The sequence below is a fragment of the Nannobrachium achirus genome (genome assembly GCF_963921795.1).
Source record: "Nannobrachium achirus genome assembly, chromosome: 13".
Classification (NCBI taxonomy): Eukaryota; Metazoa; Chordata; class Actinopteri; order Myctophiformes; family Myctophidae; genus Nannobrachium; species Nannobrachium achirus.
The window spans coordinates 30,852,609-30,879,617 of record NC_137833.1 but is presented as its reverse complement, the minus strand read 5'-3'; the positions used below and the strand labels follow the sequence as shown (position 1 = coordinate 30,879,617).

Here is a 27,009-nt window from a genome sequence, read left to right as displayed (position 1 = left end):
GGACAGGAAGTAAATGTCTTCATATTAATACAAATCAAGGAGGATCAGTGAAAATGAACTGATGTGGTCATGACCCATTTAGTTATGGGCGTGCAGCACTGTTCCCAGCGGGGACCCAAGCCTCCTTTTCTTTTTTTCCTGTTCATGTCCTGCACATAACACAACTTTTCCTCTTTCCTGCCATAACTCTCTCACTGTTGCTAGGTAGCAGTGGTGTTAATTTGACTCTGAGACTGTAAAAATAATGACACACTCAGGTTTTGAGAGTGGATGAGCTCTTTGCAGAGCGTGTCCTGATATGTGAGCTGCGGATGGGCGGGTTGGACGTAGGAAAGCGTTGTGATAATAGACAAACAGAGAGAGTGCAAAAGAAAAGAGACAACCGGAAAAGGCACAGAGAAGCCCTTGTGTTTACACTACGGGTCATGGCTCCACGTTGGCAGACATCAGTTGGGCACAGAGACACAGAGTTGCCTCTGGAGCTTATGTGTGTTTTTCCTGTGGCTTTGAGACACAGAGATCAGAGGCAGGCCCACCGAGTGGCCTTCAAAAAGATCACAGTCAAGTTTAATGGACAGAGGGAGTTGGAAAAGCAACATTAATATCTGCTTCGTCCCGTGTACTGTAAGCCTTCCAGCGAAATCCTCTAATGAAGACATGGGATTTCAACAGGACTCTTCATTATTTCCAAATCTGCAGCCAAATGAAACACCCCTTTGTGGTTGCTTGTCATATAGCCAGAAGCAAAAAAAGATGCACGCACACATAAGATTACACCGGCAACGCATCAAACCATCATAGCCCATGCCCCCTCTCAGGGGCAGGCATAACACAGCAGGAACAGGGTATTTCAACTGAAATTAGCTTATATCTCTTGACAGGACGCATTTCTGAAAGTCTTTTGAGCATTCCATACTGCAGTAAGATGACATTTTTACGATGAGTCTGGTCGCCAAGTCTGGCGGTATACTGATGTTACGTTGAATCACATCAACACTTTCTCATCTGATTTATTGACAGACAGCAATGGATGGATGGATGGATGGAGAGACCTTGTTATATCCTTATTAGACTGTTTATGTTTTTGTTCTGGGGGGGGGGGGGGGGGGTCTGCCTATTTATAGTCAGTGAGATAGGGACAGGAAATAGGGAGAAAGTAGGGGAGAGACATGCAGCAATTGTTTCGCTCAGCCCGAGGGTCGAACCGGGGACTGTGCAACTGGCAGACCCCACGTGGTGGTACGTGCCTCAACCATTCAGCTATAGTGGGTCAGCCCTAGACCCAGTTTTATTTGATAATGCATACCAAAACCAAAAGAAAGTGCAACTGCATTTTCTACACAACATAAGCATATTTACGCTTACTTAAATCCATGTACAATCTTCGTTGGCATGACTCTATCACTGGCCTTTGTATATTTCATTGATCAAATGGAAATACTAAAAAGCTGGCATTTTTTATGAATATCTCCCAGACAGGGTATTGTAAGTTGTGCATAGAGGTTCCTAGTATTCAAGTTTTCATCTGTTGAATCTGTTGAGAAAGATAACCTTGTGACGGCTTTGTTGCATGTGCTCTTTACAGAAGGACGTGAAGGACGTGTTCACAGCCATCACGTTTGAGGTGGCTTACAGCCTGGGGAAACACGTGCTGACTGGACCACAGGACCGAGACCTGCCCGCCTTGACTCCAGTGCTGCGATGGAAGAAAGGGGACAAGATCGCTGCAAGAAATGAGGTTAGACACGCTGTCAACCCCCGTGTGATGAATGGGACTGGAGTCAGCATGAAGGAGACATTCCAAATCTTTTCTGGGGTTCTGGATGTCTTTTGTCCAGGGACCACCACACAGTGTTTTGTGCAGTACACCAAGTAAATCACACACTTGTCAAGGTTAAATGAACAAGACTAACTTGTCACACGTCATATATTCATGTGGCCAGTCTATGGCGTAGGAGTCCATATTTGGGCAAGGTTTCAGCCCACTTTAACCATCCTTCACTTCTTAGACCAATGGTTCTCACACTTTAATTTCAAGAACCCCCATAACTCTGAGTGTACAAATGGAACCAAATGGACCTGTAAGGTTCCATTTGGTTCCATTTGTACACTCTCAGATTTACAGGCCTATATGGATCCATTAGAACCCTCTCAAGGAACCCTGAGGGTCCCAAAATTGGAGTACAGATGAATGTCATCATCTGTACTCCAATTTTGGGAATCTGAGCCTCTTCCATTATACATGTATAATAAAATAAAATAAAAACCTTCAAGTTAAATATTTCAAAAAACTATAGAACCCAAACGTTTAGCACTGGTTTGCAAGATTAGTAGTACATAATGATTGTATTATGAATAAAGCTGCTATGAACTGAGGGGATAGTTTTGAGTCATACATATCTAATTAAATTATAACATGGAGTAATATTCTGCGAGGGTTGGCGATGACAGCATCAAGTGGAACTGGTTCAAAGTGTTGCTGGTCAATGAGAAGAAAACTAAAACATGTCCCTCCTTCAGTATGAGTGAAATACTCCAATTAGAAGCAAGACAATGTCAATGTCATAGAATATGCTGCTGCTGCTGCTGCTGCTGCTCTTAGAAGATTATTGAAGTCAACTGTCATAGCCAGTGGTGGAAACTAAGTACATTTACTTGAGTACTGTGCTTGCCAACACTTTCATACTTTTACTCAAGTACATTTGAATTTACTTGTAAAAGAGTATTTCTACATTGCTGCATTGATATTTTTACTTCCACCACTGGTCATAGCAAGCACTTAAACTATATGGAGTCTCCTTTAGTCTTGTCCTTTTCCCCCCTTTACACCAAATCCTCACCGGAAATAGCTGTTCTTGGAGCTCACAATGTGTTGTTTACCCCAGAATAAGGACACTAGGTTCGGTTGATCTTTTTTACTGTAGTTCAGTAACTAGTTTGTTCTGTCACATGGACGAGGAGATACAGATGATCAGTGGTTCTCAAACTTGGGGTCGGGACCCCAAATTATTTTGTGGAGTCCCCAGATGATTAGCTTAATGTCATTTTCTTTTCTCACTCAATGGTAAACAAACCAACACACAGTATAAGTGTATAAAGGGTATCTTCACATTTATGATAAAAGTGTCAATTTAAGGAATTTCAACCAAGCCAAACTGTGAAATATTAAGTAAGCAAGAGGTGAACATTGTGAAAATAGCAATAGTTGCGAGGCGTTGTGAGCATGTACTGTAGATCTGCTATTTTCACTATTTATCTGTGGAACCGAGTCACATTAAATGTAATACCTACAATTCCAAGTGCTCATCAGGTTGGGGGTCCCCAGTTCAAATATGTTTATTTTGGGGGTCACGGCCTAAAAAGGTTTGAGAACCCATTCAGTAGATCATTCTTTTTCTCCATCCAGCTTATCTGGATCATTGCTTGGAGGAGGGGACCCTCAATTTGAAAACATGTACGCCTCAGTCGATTTCTTTTTTTCTATTTCTTTCAACATCAGCACTTTTCTATGAGTCCAGGCTCTGAAGTGGTTAATGGCCTGATGTGATTGGGATAGAAGTGAAACTGACCACAAACCCGATACCTGTAAGCAAAAAGGCACGTCCTTCCCATCAGCAGGCCAGGAATGTGTGGAATAGACCCAAATGGAGGTTAAAATGATATGGTGTTGGTTACCAGCTTGCTATTGGCTGTGTTGACTTTTCAACGATGGAATCCAGGAGATTGATGAATTTATTTTCTTAGCACCCACCCGCCCCCCCCCCCTCTTCCCCCCCCCCCCCCCCCCCCCCGTCATGCCACATGTGCTTCCCCCACAGCATGCGCTTCTTGAGAGGTTGGGGATGTAAAGGAGGGGGGGGGGGGCGGATTAGCATCTCTCAGCACTTAGGGAATCCATTTGTCAGGAATTCATCACTGTTAAATGGGATTTAATTACCATGCATTAAGTTAACTTTCATCCTTTGAAGAATTTGTCTTTATTATTTATTATTTGTATTATAATTACGTTATTTTGGGGGGATTTTATATCATAGACACAATAGATGGAGAGAGAGAGACAGAGAGAGAGAGAGAGAGAGTAACATGCAGAAGATTGCCTGTCTGGCCCAGCAATCGAACCAGGGACTCATGGTCAGGCATTATTTAGAGCCCATGTGGTACTAAAATATCTTCAGATGGGGGTCCGTGGCCAAATGTATGGGCCTATTAATGTTGGGGTCCTTGACATGAAAAAGTTTGAGAACCAACCGCTGGCTTGCTGGAGACAGGCCATGTTATTGCAACAATGACACAACACTGCCCCCTATGTAGAGTCCAGTGTTTGGGCTACAATGAATGCCTTATGTTTGACCATGAGGTCATAAGGAATTGTGTTGCTGTTTCCTCTTCCAGACCTGGTTTGAGAAGAACTGCCTGTCAGACGACTGCGCCGCTGACCTGCGTCTACACGGGAGGCTGTTGCTTTCTGGGTAAAAAACACTAGCTTCCTCCTCAGTTCAGGCCATTAAAACGTGTTTATATTACCATTGCTGGCCGGTCCGCCCTGCTCCGAGGAAGTACGGCTGACGTCATCGTCATGAGGAGACCTGGGTGTGGAGAGTGGAACCATGATGCATGCTTGGCTCTGAAAGCATGGAGGATGTTCATGTATTTTCATTATTAATTACATGGCAGGGGGATCCTTCTCTTTTTGTTGTCTGTCTTTTCAGAGTGTACACTTTTGGAAACAATAGCATACAGCTTCCTCTCCAGGAGGAAGACGTCATCCATTACATTTTATTTAAAGTTTACCCACAAAAAAGTCACATAAAAATGCGAATGGATGGACACTAATCTTTCGTCCGAAACAATGACCTTTAAAGCTGCAATCCAGAACGTATTTAAATGAAGATTTTTTTTGTATTGATCTGTCTGATTGTATGATTCATACAATACATCTAATCAACTTCATTAGTTGGAGGTGGTCTTCCTCTTCAACTAATACTAATTTAGTCCCTGTGTTTGGGTAGGTCACCTACTGGTTTGACGAGGTATTGTCTGACGCTCCAAGCGCGATATTTCCCCTGGCCAAGCAGTCGTTATATCTTAGTTCAGCTGTAAAAATAAAGTGGGATCTAATCCGGGTTATAGGGCATAAAGAACAGGCTCCCATCTTAATCCCAGCTTAACGCTTCATTCATTCGCACAATGGTTTTGAGAGAGGTGTGCATATTTACTGAAATACATTGTCTCCAGGGGTGTCGCACCAAATTCTGGGCCCTGGGTACAAGGATTCACTGCGGTTTAACCCATTTAGACTGGGAACGCATTATTACCCATAATGTTGTGCTTTAGCTATTGAAAAATAGCAGATATACAAGCTCACAGCGCGGCACTAGCTTGTAGATGTAAGCCATTTACCATGAGAGAGAGTGGGTTGTTGGCTGATTTACCACTGTTTCAGGGTTGTGGCACAAGGCAAAGCTGACAACCCACGACCCTCGATTGGTAAATTGCTTTTCTACCACTTCTACCATATAAATGAAAGAAAACACAGTTGTAACTTGCAAGGTTATTGGAAATGTTACAACTGCAACACAACAGTGGGCGGGGTCCATGAGCCAACTCAAGGTTTTTGACTGATTTACCACTGTTTTAAGCCAATCAGAATCCAGTATCTGAACATGTGACCACAAAAAGTGGTGGAACTGCTATTTTTGATAAATCGTGAAAAGTCGTACAAGTCTTTGAAAATTTCAAATCCTTCTAAGGTTTTTTGAAAAGCCTATGTTTCTGTCAGTGGTGCTCAAACCTTTTCACGTGAAGGACCCCCCAAAAAAATGATATGTATTTGGCCACAGACCCCCATATTTAATTCCAGGGACCCCCCCAGAAGCAAAATGAGTTACAAATGTTCGCTTAAAAAAATACATATATTCAAAGATTTGCACACATTTTCACGACTTTTCAAAAACAGCAGATCTACAAGCTCGCAGCGCGGCACTCAGTGCCGCGCTGTGAGCTTGTATATCTGCTATTTTTCAATAGCTAAAGTATAAAATAATTAAGGCCCCTCCATCTTAGTTGGGCCCTAGTAACTCAGTCCCACTTTTGACGCCCCTGATTGTCTCTGTTCTGTACGTTGCCTTCAGGATGTACAGCAAGCCCCACTTAGCCCTGGGCGGAGTGAAGAACGTCTCGCTGAACCTGACCATCTCCAACTCTGGAGACGATGCCTACGACACCAACATCTACTTCAACTTCTCCAGAGAGGTCTTCTATATCAACTTCTGGCAGAAGGTCTGTTTGCAGGACCGAAGTGTCTGCTATGTATTTACTTAAAGTCCCCCCCATCCTCTTTCTTCTGTTTATTATTAAAGCTGGCTCTGTCGTTGTGTGTATGTTAGCGGTTGCTGTTGCAGTGGAGACGGAGATATGATATCATACAAGTGAATCATAGGAATGATAATAGGGCAAATACATGTTCTATTTTGAGGGGGAGATAAAGCCTGATGACAAATTTGGAACACATGGGAATTATTAGTCGAAGACCATTTGTGCTGCACAGCTATTGTTGTACAGTAAAGATGGATGGAGCGGCTTATAACATCAGACATCACGCCACAGAGAAAACAAACGCTGACGAGGGGGGAAAAATTCCTCAGCGTTGATTCGTGTTCAATTAATACTGCAATCCGGAACTTATTGTAATGAATAAAAAAAGTTAGTAGTTTTATTTTTACCAATCTATATGGCAGACTGCAGTGATTGGAAGTGGTCTCCCTACTCTTCCATTAGGAAATGTATTAGACCCTAGTGTTGGGTAGTACCTACTGGTTGACAAGTAGCCCTGCCTGGAGGTCATAAATGCAATATCTTCCTTGGACAAGGGGGGATTTTCTCTCGTCTGAGCGGTGGACATTTGGTCTCTCATGCGGGAGATGTGGGTTTGAGATGTTTTTTAATTTTTTTCTTTTTACTGTGTACATGTACAAGGGTCTTCAACAGGGGGTCCGGGACCCCTAGGGGGTCCTCGGAGTCACTTCAGCGGGTCCTCCAAATATTTGTGTGATAGAAAACTTTTTTTTTCTCCTTTTTTACATTAACCACTTGAACCCTAGCATCCATATTCTGAGAACATTAGCCAAAAATAGCAGATCTACAAGGTCGGCTATTTTTGGCAAAGAGGTTTGGTGTAGAGGGGAAAAGGAGCAAAACAAGTTTAATGTGAAATGTCAAGTTTATTAAGTATTGACGGTTCAAGTGGTTAAATATCTGAAAACACAAACTGACATGAATCCAAATACACTGATGATTGTGCTGTCAAACGATGAAACTATATGGATTCCATGAAAAGTCGTGGGGGTCCCTGCTTCATCTCTCTCAAAACTAAGGGATCCCTTGCCTGAAAACATAGAAGACCCCTGGTGTACATGAATGTCCAGAGTGTTAATTAAGGATAGCGTTTTACACTCAACAGAGTGAAATGAACCCGCTGGATGTTACTGTACTTTACTTTACTTTATTATGTAATGTGGATGTTAGGGTGTAGGCAGATGAGAGGTGAAAGGGAAGAGGAGAGCAGCCCTATAGCTGCAGAAACAGCTGCCCCAACCGTCTCTGAGGATTCCACATCCTTTGGCTGACCCTCTGTCGCTTGCTCCTCTGATTCATCCAAGTCAGACCCCCCTACGCAGCGGCCGTAGCTCAGTGGGCAGGGGGGCCGTCTGGTCATCATGTGGAATTGTCCCAGAGCAAGACTCTTAACCCCTAACACTTAACCCTCCTCCGCGACTAATGAAGGTCCCCCCCACACACAAAGTTTTTCAACAAAACCACAGAAAACCAGTGGTGTTAGTTCAGAAAAAGCGCCTCCGCGCGTGTGCAAGACACCAGTCATGTTGCCATACCTTAGCAACAGGCATATTACATTTTTTTAAGAAGTACATTTTTTCGGTTGTTCAAGTGCAGCTAAACTTGGCATGTTATAGTAAAACGTGCCACAATTAACAATAATGCATTGCACCTGTGTAGCTGACCTGCGGAACCTGGGAATATACCATTTTGTCAAGATGGGGAGAATAAAAGTGTGGAGAATATAATTATAATACCTTGTTAAAGTTACATTTTGCATTTGTAGTTATTTTACTGTAATTTAACAACATAATAACCAGAACAGATAGACAAAGAGACATTCGTGGATTTATATTTAAAAGTAACTTTTATTTTCTGCATACCCCTGCCATACCCAATTGACGCCCCTGCAGAAAACATGTCACAACTGAGCCTACTTTTCATATCAATAACGGGATCCTTCATACTGTGGAGCACTGGTTCTCAAAGTGGGATCCAGAGACCCCCAGGGTTCCTTGATTGATAGTTAGGAACCAGATAGAGCCGTTCTGGTCTGTAACTCCGAGTAGGGAGTCTAAACACGGAACCAAATGAGGCCTTATGGGTTCATATGGTTCAATGTGTACACATTCAGAGAACTTAATATGGGGGTGTGCCTACAGTACCTAATACCTACAGTAACTGGGGGACCTTGGAATTAGACGTGAGAACCACTCCTATATAGAGACGATGTCTGGAAGTTTATTATTGAGGAGCAGACCTCTGTCTGTGTGCAGATGATTGTCAGCCCACCTTAAACCGCAGTCGGAGAGATTTTGAATTGGACACAAATGGGTTTCCCAGAAACGGGTTGCGTAGGCTGGAATCTATTGGCGGCCACCGTGGCCCACCGGGTCTGCTCGTTCACTTCACGCTGTGAAGAGGAGGCCAGCAGATCCCGTCCTATCTGAGGGAGACGCCACGTCACACCAGCCGCGCAGGACGGAGTCAACATTTATCTGGAACACGTTTTCTTCCCCTCTCGATAAATAGGCCCAGCGATTCACAACCGTTGGGCCCTGAGGATTTGCAAGCAGGCCCCCAAATACAGTATAAAGTATATTTAGCGTGCTTGCTAATAGGCAACCAGACTATTGTTCTAGGTCCGAGAACTTTTGTGTCACCTAAAGTAAACGGTAAACCTGTTTTCAGTTACCGCTAACCTTTTTCTGTCACCTAAAGTAAACCTGTTTTCATTTAACTGTTATGTAATGCCAAAAGTCCTTTGAGTTCAATGGACCTTTTCTGTCCCTTTTCTGATAGTTAGTTAGTTCCATTCATCTGAACCGTGCAACGTGTTATGAGCTTGTAGATCTTCTATTTTCACACAACGCTATCATATGACAAAGTATAAAATAGGCATTAACTACTTTGGTCGTAGTGGCTTATTGATAAGCACCCACCATCAGCTCCCAGTCCTTATCGGACCACGTTATCCAAGCCCTGTTACTCATACGTATATCGAACCCAGAGCCTTGTTGTCCAAAGCCGAGTACTCTACCTACCTGCACACTGGAATAGCAGGGCGTTGATTTATGGAGAGAAAAACACCATAAAAACAAGAAATATGGATCTACAAGGTTTCTGCCCAACAGTGACTACATGTTATCCTTGTTCTGGGTTTGTACCTCAGTGAATGATAGATGCACACCGCCCTAGGGTGGAAAATAAAACACATTGATTATAGTCAATAGAATCTGTAATTGGCAGTGTTGTTATTACACAGTGGTGTAAGGTAACAAAGTACATTCACTCAAGTACTGTACAATTTTCTAATTTCCAATACTTTTACTTTGCACTGCACTACATCTCAGATCCAAATATTATTCTTTTACTCCACTACAATTATTTGAAAACTTGTAGTTACTAGTTACTTTAATTTGCAGACAAAACACATCATCATCAGTCGAAGGAGGAGTACAAAACACACATTAACCACTTTAGCCATATTTTACACCTACCTGTAGGCTATTTGAAAATAGACGATCTACAAGCTCACAACGCGTCGCATTACTACGCTTTGTGGGCTTGTAGATCGACTATTTTCAAATATTTTGTATTTTTACTCTTGGCGGTTTTACTGATTTAAATATGTTTTGATACCAATACTGTCGTATTTTCGTACTCGAGTACATTTTGAATTCCAGACTTTTACTTGTACCACAATGTAGAGCACATTATGTCAAACTCAAGGCCCGGGGGCCAAATCAGGCCCGTGAATGAATTATCTTTGGCCCGCGGGATGATATTTAATTACTATTAGAACTGGCCCTGTGGTATATTGCATGCACCACCATAATACTACAAGTCCCACAATGCACTGTGAGTGCATTGGCGCGTATCGAGGGTCCGCAAGCGCAAGGAAGCATAATGCCTGTGGTCAACTTTCAGCTACCCCTCTCCCCAAAAACGAAGGTGAACTTTAAAAGCAGGGGTTTTCAAGCCAGATGGGAGGCAGAGTAACCTACATGTTCACGGATCTACAGGGCAAACCTGTGTGTCTTCTGTGTGGATTTGATTTACTTTCTCAATGTGTGGATTTGATTTACTTTCTCATTTATATGAAATCAGTGATTGGTGAGTATCATAGAGCAGCAAACTGAGCTTTAATAATGCATTTTCTGTTTTAATACATGCATGTTTTACTTAATTAATTTAATGATTAATGTTACTGCTGGTCCAGGTTCAATAGGTTCAATCATTTCAATACGTTTTAAATAAACATTGAACCAGTCCGGCCCTCGACTTGTACCATTTTTTAAATGTTGGCCCCCTGTGTATTTGAGTTTGACATCCCTGATGTAGAGTATTTCTACATTGTGGTATTGATACTTTTTCCACCACTGATATTACAAAAACAGTGCTTTAGGATTCAAGTTTCATGACTAATTTAATGAACAAGGTTGACGTTAAGGATCAACTTACCAGCGGTCCCGACGTCTTCTTTTGTTTGGGAACCTGATAGGTGTGGATGACCGGCTCCGAAAAAAAAAAAAAAAAAAAAAAAAAACAGGAAGGGGATCATATTAAAAAGATGACAATGAAGCCACCGGGTTTCGCTTCAACTGTCTCAATGAGACTTTTCTAATAGAGGGTATGCGCGTGACATCATCATCATACCCGGAAGTTATGCAGGAACGCCTACTGAGTGGCAAAAATCTCAATGCAGCGTATTGTCAACTTTTAGGTCTGCTATTTTAGGTATGAAATCGGTCTTAACCCACTTAGACATGGAAAGCATCCGTGTCACTTTAGATTTTAACCACTTTAACCAAATAGAGATGCTCCGATTGCGATTTTTGGGGCCAATACCGATCACCGATCAACTACCGATATTCCTGATCACAGCGTCAAATCCATAAATTCTTCTATTTATTGTGTTACTGTAGCAGCATTTATATATTTAATGATTCTTCTTCCAAAACACTGACATTGTATATTAAGTATAAACATTAGGAGATTGCAGGCTGAGGTCCTTTAGTATCCAATTCAACTTGTAGGAGTTGAAGATGAGGTTACATTCAGTCCCACAGATAAATATTGTGAAAATAGCTGCTCTAGCTTGTAGATCGGCAAAGCCGATAGAGGCATTATAGGCCGATCACGATCACTCATCGATCAATCGGCACATCTCTATTAACGTTTATTTTATACTTTAGCTATTCGGAAATAGCAGACATACAAGCTCATAGCGCGGCACTGCTTCTAGGTGGTCCCTGGAACAACATATTTGAGATGGGCGTCCGACGTCCGTGGCCAAATACATATAATTTTGGGGGTCCTCGACATGAAAACATTTGAGAACCATGGTTTTTCATCATCATCATCATCATCCTTTTGTCTGGAGACTCCCGTCCAGCGCAGGCTATATACTGTAGTTATGGCCGTAGTTATTATCATTCTTGACGCAGACAGCCGTATTTATCCTCCCCCCGGAGAAGTCCAAGGTGTTGATACGACCCCGTTCTGGCGGAGTTAAGGTCAGCCCCGAACCGCACCAAGGCTTTTCTTTCCCCCTCCAGCAGGAGAAGCGTGAACTCGTGCTCCCTTCATGTTTAAGAGCCGCCGCTCTGTTATCTCTGTGTTGTTCTTGCAACACAAGCTGTCTGAAAGCCAGGGAGGTGAATTGGTTTCAGGAGCTCTGTCTTCGCTCCCCTGAGGAGACACACACACACACACTGGATTCACTTGTTTTATTACCTCTGTGCCAGGGACGTGCTGGCCATTGGGAAAAGCGGGACAACTCCCGAACGGCCGGTTCATTCCCGGCCGGTCCAGGCCGGCCATTAGGAAAAAATTAAAAATAAAGATTTATAATAAACTTTGTTCCATTTTGGGGGCAAACAAAGTAAATCGTCACTGTCGGGCAGAAACCTCGTATCTCCAAGTTTCAAATTTGGACATTTTTTTGCAAAGCAAAGCCCTGCTTCATCATACAAGGCTGTCGCACAAAAGTAGTGAAAACAGCAGATCTACAAGCACACAACGCCTCGCGGTGTGAGGCGTTGTGTGCTTGTAGATTGGCTGTTTTCACTAGTTTAAATCATTTTTAAAATGATAAATACAAAACAAATGGTTTTGGACATACAAGGTTTCCACCCCACAACGACGAAATATAACTCATGTAATTGGCCCACTGGCTTGTCACTTGTCATGATCTTAAATGGCAAAGTAGCAGCAGCGCTATAGAGAGAGATCTCTCTCTATAGCGCGCAATGATGGCCTCTCCAACTCTTTTTCCCGGGCCGAATCAGGGGCCCAGCACGTCCCTGCTCTGTGCAGTCACTTCTGCTTATCCCTCCTGATGGGCATGAGCTCTTTTTTTTTTTCATCTTATTATTATTTTATTTATGATGACTCAACAGGTGGAAGATATTTAGTATAGTAGGTAAAAGAATATGTGCCACTTTCTGTGAGACTGAAAACAGCATTGTGGCTCAGACAGAGAATGTTGAAAATAATGTACATGAACGAATCCCGAGTGAAATAACATAACATATTGGGGATTTAGCATCATAAGGTTGTGGCATAGGCTTTAGACAAGCATTTTTATATACAGTATATAAAATTAATTAACAGACACGCTATGCATGCACGTAGCACATCCAGCACATCCAGTCCATGTGTGAGTAAGCGAGTAAATCCATTAGCCTCATGAACAACTTAACCCCTATTTTATACTTATTGTAGGTGTCACGGAAAAATATGACCATGTAGATCTGCTATTTTCAATTATCGATTATTTGATTATAATCAATTCAATCGATTTGTCCGATTAACTGTTGCACCCCTAAACCGGTACACAGACAGTACTCTGCAGAAGACAAGCCTCCTGCATGTCTGCATTGTCAGTCCTGCAAAACCTCTCCCCAACCCGCAAGCAGCATAAACAATCCCTGTCAGGTTTAACTGCTCCTGGCGTTCGCGAGGATCCCAACACGAACCCCACTGCCGCTGACGGACGAACCCCAGAGAAAGTCGAGAGCAGAAAAGGGCGGCGAGAAAGTGAAGAAGCGCTGAACAAACAGAGCCACGTCCTCTTTCGCCCCCGTGAAGGCACGGCCTGCCATTTGTCACCGTGTGCCACATGCGGTGCACTGTTCTCTCTCAAGAGTTGCCAGGTGGGTGATGAGGGTAAACAGGCTGACTTCCCCCCGATTCCTGCCCAGTCTCGTGGGACGTGCAGTGTTTGCACAGCAGCACGGAGGAATACAGGAAACATAGGAAATTCCACCGTTGCCAGTTGTATGGGGGTCCCCCCCCCCACAGCCACCCCCCTCCCCCAATAGGCTCGCCATCGCGTCCATCCCAAAGGGCAGACCTGTGTGTACTTTAAAGCTGACTTAATGAAGATGAGGGATGCAGCCCCACCCTGGGCCCAGGCGTGAAAACTGCTGAATAAGATGATGGGGAGTGATGTGGAGGACCGTGTGGAATGTGGATTGGTGCCTGCCCACCACTTGTTTCAGAAATGGCTAAAGCCTTTTGATTTATGAAAAGTTTTAAAACTTTTTGGGCTCTGTTTTGCCAATTAGGGTTTAGGGAGATGCTGTTTCCTAAATGTGTGGGTTTATTATTTACCAGGAAGGGGTGTTCCCACACAGAAGTTGCTATTTTGGGGACCTGCTAAATCCCTAAAAACACCTGCGCTACCCGTTACATTATGCATAGGTGTGGTTTGGGCGTTACAACAATCAAACCGTTTAACCGTATATACTTCGTTTATCGGGGTTCCCCAGGGTTCTATACTTGGTCGACGCCTTTTTCCCCTCTACACCAATTCTGTTTGCTCCGAAAGTTAACCTATTTTCACACAATGTTTTCCTATTATGACACTAATGACTTGGGACACTGGGGTTCATGTGGTTAGAGGTGTCACCACCCGAGAAGCAAAAAACACACAACCTTTTATCGCTTCTGTAGGCGTGCGTATTAAATACGAGCTTAAAAAAAAACGCCAGGCCAGCGTTCTGTGGGAACATAAATTCTGCACGCGCTGTTACCGTTGCATCTACTACCCTACAGTAGATGCAACGCGTCGCATCGTGAGCTTGTAGATCGTCTTTTTTAAACAAATCTTGGAAAAAATACTAAACGTAAGTATTTTCAGATGGGGGTCTGCGGCCAATCACAATACAATTAATTTGTGGGTCCTTGACATGCGTGCAGTAAAGTACTGAACTGGGACTATTCCGCAACGTAGTGTGTTTCCAATCCCCCAATAGGCTCGCCATCGTGTCCATCCCAAAGGGCAGACCTGTGTGTACTTTAAAGCTGACTTAATGAAGATGAGGGATGCAGCCCCACCCTGGGCCCATGGGCGTGAAAACTGCTGAATAAGATGATGGGGAGTGATGTGGAGGACCGTGTGGAATGTGGATTGGTGCCTGCATGCCCACCACTTGTTTCAGAAATGGCTAAAGCCTTTTGATTTATGAAAAGTTTTAAAACTTTTTGGGCTCTGTTTTGCCAATTAGGGTTTAGGAGATGCTGTTTCCTAAATTTGTGGGTTTATTATTTACTAGGAAGGGGGGTTCCCACGCAGAAGTTGCTATTTTGGGGACCTGCTAAATCCCTAAAAACACCTGCGCTACCCGTTACATTATGCATAGGTGTGGTTTGGGCGTTACAACAATCAAACCGTTTAACCGTATATACTTCGTTTACCGGGGTTCCCCAGGGTTCTATACTTGGTCGACGCCTTTTTCCCCTCTACACCAATTCTGTTTGCTCCGAAAGTTAACCTATTTTCACACAATGTTTGCCTATTATGACACTAATGACTTGGGACACTGGGGTTCATGTGGTTAGAGGTGTCACCACCCGAGAAGCAAAAAACACACAACCTTTTATCGCTTCTGTAGGCGTGCGTATTAAATACGAGCTAAAAAAAAAACGCCAGGCCAGCGCTCTGTGGGAACATAAATTCTGCACGCGCTGTTACCTTTAGCCTCCAGAAACACGTTTTGGATCGTCTATCATCGAAGGCAGCCGTTGTCACGACGGTGAAGAACCTCAGCCGTCTTTCTTTCACGCTCTCCAGCACATGAGCTGAGAAAACAGCCCTTCAGTGAACCCTCACTAGAAGAATTCCTACTCCTCGCAGGGTCAAGGCCCGACTGTTTACACAGTACAGCCGGCGAAGCTCCATATTGTTTAGACAAGCTTCCAAACACGCAGCCTGGAGGCCGTCCAAATTACCCTCCCGCAAAGAACTGTGTGCCATCACGTTCCTTTTTGTTTCCATTCATTTCTCAAGTTTGTTTATAAACGCACCTTTAATGTAATGTACGGTAAGAACCTGCGAGATAGAGATTAGGGATGAAACACTATATGGATTACAATTACAGTAGTGTGGGGCCTTGTGGGCTTGCGGACATGTGCACGATTTGCTGGTGTGTGTGTGTGCCGTGCATCCGTACTGTCTGTGCTTTACTGATGTTTTAAACACTTAAGCCCTATATATTTTGTCATAATGATGAATTGCGAACATAGTCTGTCTACAAGCTCACAACATGTCGCATCGCAACACGTTGTGAGCCTGTAGATCTGCTATTTTTGCTATTTGTTGCCAGTTTTGAGACCTTGAGAAAATAGGGATACCACACTACCATAATTCTATTCCAGTAAATCGCTGGTTCTCAAAGTGGAGTCCGGGGACCCCCAATGGTCCTTGAGAGGTTTCCCCGGTGAAATGAGTTCATATAGCATCACAGTCATCAGTTCAACCACTTTATCCCTACAGTAGATGCAACGCGCCGCATCGTGAGCTTGTAGATCGTCTTTTTTCAAACAAATCTTGAAAAAAATACTAAACGTAAGTATTTTCAGATGGGGGTCTGCGGCCAATCACAATACAATTAATTTGTGGGTCCTTGACATGCGTGCAGTAAAGTACTGAACTGGGACTATTCCGCAACGTAGTGTGTTTCCAATCTGATCAAAGTATGCCAAATGTTGTTATTCATTCCATTACTCAATCTTCACAGTCCATGTACCGTAAAATGTATGATTTCTTATAATCGTATCCAATTGTTTTCCCATTGAAAAAAACACCAAATGCAGATCTTCAAAACCTAATCCTTGTCACCCTCCCTCCCTCTCCATATGTCACCCCTCACTGCGGCCCCCTCGTCTGTATCTCCAGACTCCGTGTGTGCGAGTGTGTCTCCCACTCTGTCTCCAGCGTGTCTGTGTCTGTATTATTGCTGCCTCTTACTCACGTTGTGGCCTCCTCCTGCTCTGTGTTTCTTCTCCAGGAGGAGAAGGGCATTTCCTGTGGACTTGTTGATTTGGACTTCCTTAAGTGCAGCGTGGGATTTCCCTTCATGAGAGCACAGACCAAGGTACCGCATGCAGCACCCAAAGAACTGAACTCCCAGTGCGGGAGGGAGGTTGTCTTAAACTGTGCATGTCATACTCTCTCACATAAGGACATCTTAAGCCTGAGTCATGCCAGCAACACCTTTGTGCAACAGAGCATACATTCGGCATTACTGACTGTGCATGTCATACTCTTTCACGTGCCATTCACTTTGACATGTCCACAGAAAGCGCTTTGGATATCGTCGCTGTCAGGCAGAACCCTGCTATCTCCATATTTTAATGTATTATTTTTGTTGTAAATGAACGCCCTACTTGATCATACTACAGCGTCACACAAAAGTAGCAGATCCACAAGCTCGAAACGCGGTGTGAAGTGACCCTTTTCGAGCTCGTCGATCTGCTACCTTTGCTATTTTTTTTATTTGAATCCTGAAAAGTAACGGTTTTGGACGTATGAGGTTTCCACCCGACAGAGACGACCATCATGTCCAGAGCGCATATAAGCGGTGCGTCTATTGACGCCCGCAACGCTTGAACCGATCAATCGTCGCTGTGCTCGAACGTCGTACCACATTATAATGCACAAATAGCCTAACTGAAACAACGGTAAACATCAGGTCAGACACAGTCGGTGAACATGACATTTGATGAGCGACAACAACTGCTCATCGGGAGCAAATAGGGTTCAGTGTCTTGTTCAAGGACACTTCGATGCTAACTCTGGGGCAGCCCTGGATCGAACTGGGAACCTTCCGGTCGCCAAGCGGACACTCTACCCCTGAGTCACTGCCGCCCCAGTGTGACATACCATCATCAACGTCTTAGCCTCAATATTCATTTGTCATTGTGCGAGCCTATCTTATCTTGTTGTTTATTGCTCTACTGTCCATTACATAAACTTTCACATGAAACTGTACTGTCCATGACACACACTTTCGCATGATCATGTGAAAGTGTGTGTGTGTGGAGTCTGTGGACAGTACAGCCTCGAGACTCTACTGTCCATGACAGGAACTTTCACATGAGGCTGTACAGTGCATGCCATGCATACGCTTTCACATGAAGCTGTACTGTGTGCATGCCATGCACTTTCACTGTGTCCTCAGTGCCTTTCGGACCAGTAGAGTATTTATAGTAACTGTAATCCAAGGCAAGCACAGCTGGAGGCCATCCTGAATGCAGCGTCCTGCTGGCCGCAGTGCAGCATGGTGTGAATCAAACAGCACCTTAGGGCCTTAAAGGCAAACAAATGATGACAACTATTTCACACTCTAATTCTCCTGCTCTCTCCTTAGTATCATCTGTCTGTCATATTTGACACAAGCCGACTCTCTGGGGAAAACGAGACGTTGCAGTTTTTAGTTCAAGCGAAAAGGTATGTTTCAGAAAACCTGTGTGTGTGTGCGTGTGTGCATGTGTGCGCGTGTGTGTGCGTGCGTGCGTGTCAGAGTGTGTGTGTGTGTTAAACACAGAATAAGCTTGTAGTGCAGGAATGTCTGCAAAATGATGATGATGAGAAACAGTAAATGGTATGGCTCAGATTATTCCATTGCAGTAACGCTGTAATTGATACATGCCTACAATGATGGCAAACATCCTACATTTTACTGACGCAGTGTTCCGTTACTTGCCAAGTTGCATGTAAAAGAAAACAAAAGACAAATAGCGTAACGTTGCAGTCAGGCAGAAACCTTGTATCTCCATATTTAAACTTTGTTCGTTTGTTAAGTGTTTTTGTAAATGAATGCCCTACTTCGTAAAGCTACAGTGTCACACAAAAGTAGCAAGAATAGCGTATCTACAAGCTCCCAACGCATCAGGATGCGACATTTTAAGCATGTAGATTGGCTATTTTGTGTGAAGAACTACAAGTGAAAGTGGTTACGTCAGTCTGTGGGTTTTATACCAAGGACACATATTAACAAGAGCTTTTGACTAAATAGTAACTATATTGCATCCATTGGAACACATTCTTTTTTTCTTAATTTTTTTCCCTTTCTGACAAGTAAGGTTTTTGGACATACAAGGTTTCCGATCGACAGCGACGATAAGACAAGAAAGAAATCTTGCAATAATGCATGTTTGGTTCTGGCGTCACGGTTGTAATTACATTTCCCCTCGGAATGGTCTGAAGAATGAACGTGATGATGGCCGACATCATTTTCTACTATCGTTATTAATTTGCATAGCTAATTGCCCGTGGCGCTGAGAGCTCTTTGTTTTGGCAAAGCCACAGCTCAGCTGCTCTGTGAGGGCTTTGCCAGTCATCATCGTCCTCTAGGAAAACTATGTATTTTGTTTTGCTAAATGTAGCCTGATCTTCAGATGCATTTTCCCATTTCCCATTTAGGCCTGGGATTATTGAATGCTTTAACCAGTGAAAAATAGCAGATATAGCTCATAGCGCGGCACCGAGTGCCGCGCTGCGAGCTTGTAGATCTGCTATTTTTGAAAAAAGTCGTGAAAATGTGTCCAAATCTTTGAATATATGTATTTTCAAAGCGAACGTTTGTAATTCAAATTTTGCTTCTGGGGTGGTCCCTGGAACTAAATATTTTGAGATGCGGGTCCGTGGCCAAATAAATATAATTTAGGGGGTCCTTCACATGAAAAGGTTTGAGAACCACTGACATAGTAGTCTCTCAAGAACAGACTAACTGAGCTCCAGTTAAGTGAAAAGGACCTTTTCTTTGACGATGGCTGGCCAGATTGCTGACATAGAAACATTGGTCTTTCAAAAAACCTTAAACGGATTCAAAAGACACTTATAGAATCGGGTCAAAATTCAAATTTTCACGATTTTTCAAAAATAGCAGATCTACAAGCTCGCAGCGCGGCTGTGAGCTTGTATATCTGCTATTTTTCAATAGTTAAAGCATAAAATAATGATACACAATTATGTGTACCCGTTCTGAATGGGTTAAATGACTGAATTCTGTTATTTGTTCCTTTGTTTCAGTGCCAACCCCGAGCATAAACTCTCAGACAATAATTTGGAGCTGTCCATCCCGCTGGTTCACGAGGTGGACACAACTATCACTGGGTAAGGTTTAACTCTGGTACACCGTACAAACTCTCTGTGAGTGAGTGCTTCTCAATGTGAGTTAGGAACCTAACCCTTTGGTCTGTAACTCAAAGAGTCTCAGAGTTAAAGGTCTTTGCAGACTTCTGCGTTTTTTTTCCCGGCCGAATATCGGAGCGAATTTCGGAGCACATAATATAAAAAAAAACAACCTCACGTTTGCACACTGCCGCCCGTTTCGTATTTATTTTCGGACCAGGGTTAATTTTTCCCAATTTTCGCACCGAGTGCCGCGCTGCGAGCTTGTAGATCTGCTATTTTTGAAAAAAAGTCGTGAAAATGTGTGAAAATCTTTTTTCACACAGAACATTTGTAACTCAAATTTTGCTTCTGGGTGGTCCCTGGAACTAAATATTTTGAAATGGTAGTCCGTGGCCAAATACATATCATTTTGGGGGTCCTCATTTGGGGGGTCCTTCACATGAAAAGGTTTGAGCACCACTGACATACAGTAGCAGTCTCTCAAGAACAGACTAACTGAGCTCCAGTTAAGTGAAAAGGACCTTTTCTTTGACGATGGCTGGCCAGATTGCTGACATAGTAACATAGATTTTTTTCAAAAATCTTAGAAGGATTCAAAAGACACTAATAGAATCGGGTAAAAATTCAAATTTTCACGATTTTTCAAAAATAGCAGATCTACAAGCTCGCAGCGCGGCACTCGGTGCCGCGCTGTGAGCTTGTATATCTGTTCATTCCTAAATGGGTTAATGACCCTGGGTGGTGGAGGTGGATCCTGACAGGTTTAACAGGACGGAGTCCAAAACTAACAACAACTAAATCTCTTTCTGTCATTGGTGAGTTGTTTCACTAAGGAAAGTATGAACTGGTCCCAGAGATAGGCTTACAGTAAAATATGTGTTATCTAATGGGGGTCTATGGATTAATGCCTAATCAAACTGGGGGTCCATGAAATTAAAACTGCATGCTGTGAACCTCATGTAGCGTTTTGAGTGGTTTGGCTGCGGCTGTCATTTCCCCAGATGGTGTCTCTTTGGGGAGAATGAGAGCTGCTGCTGCGTGGTTTGGAACATTTCATTTTGAAAAGCGTTATCTCTAAACCGCTTTATCATAGTCTTGGGTTCAGAGAGAACTGAGGGGAGCGATGTGAAACAGCGCAAGGTCCGCCATGGGAACTCATCTGACATCTGATAATGCTGCCCATGTCTGTTGTCTTTGAGGGGAGGCATGTGCAGTAGAGCTGGCTGATATCGCAAGCCAAATGAAACTATGTAGCTTGTTCAACTCTCACTTTGACATCTGTAAATAACTTAACTCTGTGTGGGGGTGGGACAATCTAAGAACCTTTGTGGTGTCAATACTGCCATTGTCTATTCATAACTTCTGCCATTAATCAATCATAAACAGAAAAGATTCCCGTTAATGGCTCTATTTTTAGATGTCACTTTTATTTACATTTGATCCAACGTTATTAAAACGTCGCAGATCCTGAATAATTGAGTAAACATTTGGCTGTAGATCACTGTCTGTTTAATAAGTCATGGATGTTTGGTTTCCATTCATATCTTTTCTCTCTAGGGACTAGAACACTTTTCTTTCATATCAATCCATCCTTTAAAAATGCATAAAAACACAACAACATGCAACGATGTTTAGTGCAATGTGTTGGATAGCCCATCTCCAGTATGTTTCCAGAGGTGTAAAGTAACTAAGTATATTTACTCAAATACTGTACTTAAGTACACTTTTGAGGTATTTGTACTTGGAGTATTTCCAATTTCAAAACAACTTTAGTTTCTAGTTAATTACTAAAACATACATTAACCACTTCAGCCCTGTAGCATATAGATTTTGGCCATTTGGAAATAGACGATCTACAAGCTCATAATGTGTCGCATCGCGACGCATTGTGAGCTTGTAGATCTGCCATTTTCAAAAGATTTTTATATGTTCGAAAACTTAAAATGGGACATTCTGCACAATGAGAACTTTCTACTGTTGCTACTTTAAGTACATTTTGATACCAATACTTTTTTACTTTTACTCAAGTAACTCTACTTGTAACAGAGTATTTCTGCATTGCATTATTGATACTTTTACTCAGGTAAAATATTTGAGTACTTTCCCCACCACTATATGTTTCAAGCCTATACAGGCTGATTCACACAACGCTGAAATGAACTGAATCCGTTGACTTCTTCTGAAATAATTTACGTACGGTAGGCTACAGTATGTTTTGGAAAAAGTCCGGCAAGTATACCGTGACTCGTAGTCAATGGGCTAAACATGCCAGACCACACAGTATGGTTCCTTTAAGTCTTCTTTTAAGTGATGAAACAGTTCATATGCGCGCGTGTGTGTGCGTGTGTGTGCGTGCGTGTGTGCGTGTGTGCGTGTGCGTGCGTGTGTGTGTGTGTGTGTGTGTGTGCGTGCGTGCGTGCGTGTGTGAGAGAGTGTGCGCTATTCCAAAGACAAAACCACAGAAACCACACCCCCATCGCTGTGATTGACGCGGTGGGAGCTCTCGTTTTGGCTCCACGTGATAATAACTCATTCCGTCCGCCACGGCTTGCCGACTTGGGCGGGCTGCTCGTCGACACGTCGCGAGGCCATCGGCAGTTTTTGAAGCCTGCACTCTCGGTTGCCCATTGATTGGGGGCCCCACTTGCAATATCTTCACTGACCACCAGTGGGCCTCAGCCCACATGTTGGTGTATCGCTGGTGTATCCATACCTGGCACATATGCAGGACATTGAGTGAACCACAATGACCTCCCCCCTCCCATGGCTTTAGAACAGTGATTTTCAATCAGTGGTCCTTGAGGGGGTTCCAGGTGGTCCCCAGAGTTGGTAACCAAATGGACCCTCGTAGATCTTTAACTCTTGAGAGTGTAAAATGAAACAAAATTAACCTATGAGTCTACTCTACACAATTAGAGAATGTAGAAGAATTGTTATTTTGATCAACGTTTGACTGTTATCTCTGCTAGGGTCACATCAGTACAGCATGGAATTGTGGGAAAAGAAATCTTATCCAACGATAATAACAGGTTTTGGTTTCTGAGAGGCTAAATCTCATCAAATCGTGGTCCGTGGCTCAAAGGCGAAATAAATAATGGACCTTGATGCGAAAAAGGTTGAAAAGTTTTACCACCGCTTTGGAACAGTGTTCTGTTCACTCACACAGTTCATACAGTACCAATCTGGACCAGTGCTCTATATTTGTGTCTCTATTCTTTTTTTTTAATATATATATATATATATATATATATATATATATAAACTTTATTACAGGCTCAGGGCCCACAGGGTAGAGACAAACATTACAAAGATAATAAGATAAAAATAAAAAAAGAGTACATTCACCAAGCCCACACCGGAGCTACAAGAGGCACTCATATTGTCAATGTTCACCGAGCCCCACTGGGGCTAAAGAGGCACTCATGCCAGTGTCCTCTAATGGAAGACGTGTACCTGACTGAGCTACGTCCAGGGTCTGTCATCTGTCCAATTAATCCATTCAAGGAGCGATCCAGTCTGCAAGTGAACTTGTAAGTCAGGTTCCTCAACAGAGCCATGAAGGTGGTGAGACCCAATGAAACAAAGAGCTCACTGGCTCTGGTGCTCCTAGGTTTCTTCAACAGTATACGAAGACAGTCATTGTAGGCTACTTGCAGCTTCCTTAAGCTTTCTCTCTTATACTTCACCCACAGAGGGGCTGTATATAGAGGGGTGCAGTACGCTCCCACAATTTTGCAACCCATTTTCACCCAGTGCCGATTGCCTATGTAATCCTGGGCTCTCCTCTCCCTCTGCCGCGCCTGGGGAGACAATGGACTGACCTCATGCTTCCTTCTATGCATGAGGAGTCCAAGTTGCTTCTTTTCACCTGACAGTGGGGATTTCCCTGGTTTGGACGTAGCGCGTGGAAGGAACACGTTATTGCAACCAGTTCCTTTCCCCTCCATCAGGCGCCCCAGCTGGCCAGGGGGAGGCATTATAGAGACCAGGATTACTGCATGTTTTTGTGAGGGTATCAACCCTAGGAGACACGGGGAGAACATGCAAATCCACACAGAAAGGCCCTATCGCTATATTTGTGTCTCTAAACTAAACGCTGTCATTGGTGTTGTCCACAGTGTGGTGACGCCCACCTCCTTCGTTTACGGCAACTCCATCGACGCCTCGCGCTTCGTCCAACTGGAGGACATGGAGTGCAACTTCCAGCCCCTCAACCTCACCTTCCAGGTACTCATCATCATCACACCAGTGTTTATAGCAGCCAGGGTCTTCAACACATATATATATATAACAGGGGGTCTGGGACCCCTAGGGGGTCCTCGGAGTTACTACAAGGGGGGCAGCCAAATCTTTGGGATTGGATCATTCTTTTAAATTAACAACTCGAACCCTCGCATCCCTATTCTGAAGAGAACTTTAGCCAAAAATTGCCGATCTACAAGCTCTCAATGCCTCGCGGAGCGCGAGGCGTTGAGAGCTTGTATGTAGATCGGCTATTTTCAGCAAATAGGTTTGGTGTAGAGGTAAAAAATAGCAGACCAAGTACAGAGTGAAAGGTCAAGTTAACACGCATCCAACAGACTGATGACAGTGCTGTCGAACAAGTCTATGAATCTATCTGTGAAATCGATGAAAATCTGCATCACACATTTATACAATATGTTTCAAATATGTATCTCTCTCACTGCTAATAAGGGGTCCTTGGCCTGAAAACATTGAAGACCCCTGGTTTATAGTCTTCGGCAGCATTTGTGTACATACCTTTCTGTGTATTCATCCAACCTCCTCCCTCTCTCTCGCTCTCTCTTTCTCTGTCTGTCTGTGTGTGTGTGTGTGTGTGTGATGTGCTTCCAGGCTATAAACAATGGGCCCAGCAGGCTGCCTGGCTCCATCGTGGACATCAGGTTACCCAACCGCCTGGCTGGCAGTGGCGCTGATATGTTCCACATCATTGACACGCAGGTGGGCGCCTGTCCACGTCCATCCACCACGTCCATTAACTATCCACCCAATGGCGTTATTTATTAGTTTGTCCACCTGCGGGGCGGTCTACATTCTTTTGTTCATTTTTATTCGACCCGAGCCCGCGGGTTTTGTTTTGCTTCATGGCAGAGTTGCCTGTGTCCACATAGGCAACACTTTTATTTCAGTTTCTTAAAAACGGCGCTTAACCCGTGTGTGAGTTACGGTTCTCGCCGGCATAGACGCTGTGCAATGAGGCACCGTTGGGCCAACAAAAATCCAAGGGAAAGTGTTGATACAGCTATAAGCTAGCCCGCCATTTAGTTTCACAACAGTTTGCATTTAGATAAAGAAACCCGATTCCCCCTCCACCCCCCCTAACCGTTGCAGTAAAATGTTGACTTAACCTTTGCGCCTGCTCCTTTCATATAGGTAGATCATGGGGGAGCTCACCCTGTTAATTGTGTTTACTGTGAGTAGGTGGACTGGGTTGACTGTATCTCACCCTGTTGGAAACCATCTGGAATCACTTTAAAGGGATCAGACAGCTTGCACGGAACAGGGGAGTGGGACACCTGCAGAGCTGCTACTGCTCCCTGTACCACCCCCAACATCACAATGCTGTTTACACTGTCTGTAGCTTATGGCCCAGTGGACAGTGAGACATAGAGGCTAGATTTTATGGTGAGCTACACTTGCAGTTTAAAAAAAGTAAGGCTTGCAACTCTTTCACCCTTTCTCGGTCGTCTTCAGGGTAAAAAAAATAAAAGCCATCCTTTTTTTAAACTGAACTACCGTGCAGTTTGGCTGAGCACCAATATAGGGTGGAGGCGTGCAACGTTGATCACAGAGATACTCTTACTGTACATTTTCTACCAAATTTCAGCTAGACATAAATACATTATGTCAATTTCCACTGCTGCACAGTATAAACCCCCGAAGTTTGTTCGTGCAGAGTTTAAGTGTAGCCTATGAATATTAATTGCGCTAATAGCAACGAAAACAGGACGTGAGAAAGGATGGTGATAAAAGCACGGTGCGGCCAGAGATACTGGCTAGCGGCGCAGACAGACAGACAACAGACAATGAGGAAGGCCGTTATATTTCCACCTCCAGAGCTTCTGGTGTGACCGGAGGGAAAGGCAGCAGAGGCTGAGAGGGGAAAGGGGGTGAGCGCTCCCTGGGGGCACAGCAGTAAAGCAGCCGGCTCTAAATCACTTCATATGGGAAGCCAGTCTGGGAGGGGCACCGGGGGGGGGGGGTGCTTCCTGTCAACCTCTGTAGACAAGGAACAATGGTGCAGTTGAGGTGGCACAGGTCGGAAACACTGTCCGACTCCAGCCAGCCCCGGGGAGCTGTGCACTGTCGCAGTCCACTCCATATAAAGCTGCCAAAATCAAGACTAAACCAGTGGTTCTGAAGCTTTTTAATTGCAAGGGACAGCCTTGCCCCACCCCTCATAACTCTGAGATTGTGTACATTTTTTGCACACTCTGATAAAGGTCCATTTGGAACCTGGGCCTCACTTTCAGAACCACTGGATTAAACGTTTCTACTTTCCCTCATCGCCAGCACCCAAAATATCAGCGCTTCTAAGTGCGTCTGCAGCGTTTATGCCCACCCCAACCCCCCAAAAAATTGAAAAGAAAACAAAAAAGGTAAAAAAAAAAACCCTACCCCTAAAGAGAGACGACCGCTGATGTGGACCGTGTCATGACCACTGAAACCTGAGTCAACGCCACTAATTCTGCCCCGCCGTGCGACTCCTCCTCCAGGTGGCTGATGGGAGAGGGAACTGCACCACCCACAAGAACCCGACACCCTGCACCATCCCCCAGGACAGAGAGAGCATCTTCCACACCATCTTTGCCTTCTTCACCAAATCTGGTCGCAGAGTCTTGGTAAACACATAGATTTATTTTCGCTCTACAGCTGTTTATAATTCACCATGAAATAATGTTACTTGCTGTGGCTGGAATTAGACGATCTACAAACCACAACAGAATTGACCTTTATTGATCCCGCTGGGGAAATCCTAGTCGCCAGAGGCGGCACAGCAGTTTAGTTGCAGATACAGAGTAAGGACAAGTACTAGAAGATACTGCTGATACAGGAAAAACATCTCCACGAAAAGTGACGATCAATAATGAAGCAACTGTATGCAGTAGTATACATATCTATATAATAATCTGCACTATGCAGAACAACAAATATTCACTCACAGTCAGCCGTTGTGAGCTTATAGATGTGCTATTTTCAGCAAGCGACACTGTCATACAATACTT

General features: G+C 43.8%; 1 protein-coding gene across 2 annotated transcripts in view; it reads left to right on the top strand.

Moving 5' to 3' along the window:
* The window catches only part of itga9 (integrin, alpha 9), a 96,439-nt gene that overhangs the window by 55,552 nt on the left and 13,878 nt on the right, over positions 1-27,009 (top strand). For both annotated transcript variants that reach the window (XR_013962630.1, XM_080739885.1), the window contains exons 16-24: positions 1,586-1,738; positions 4,393-4,469; positions 6,132-6,279; positions 16,632-16,718; positions 17,994-18,073; positions 19,658-19,741; positions 23,881-23,989; positions 24,617-24,724; positions 26,500-26,625. Coding sequence is in view for 1 of the 2 variants with exons in the window: in XM_080739885.1 (XP_080596011.1) it covers positions 1,586-1,738; positions 4,393-4,469; positions 6,132-6,279; positions 16,632-16,718; positions 17,994-18,073; positions 19,658-19,741; positions 23,881-23,989; positions 24,617-24,724; positions 26,500-26,625 (972 nt within the window). In the remaining variant the exon portion in view is untranslated. The remainder of the gene's footprint in view (positions 1-1,585; positions 1,739-4,392; positions 4,470-6,131; positions 6,280-16,631; positions 16,719-17,993; positions 18,074-19,657; positions 19,742-23,880; positions 23,990-24,616; positions 24,725-26,499; positions 26,626-27,009) is intronic.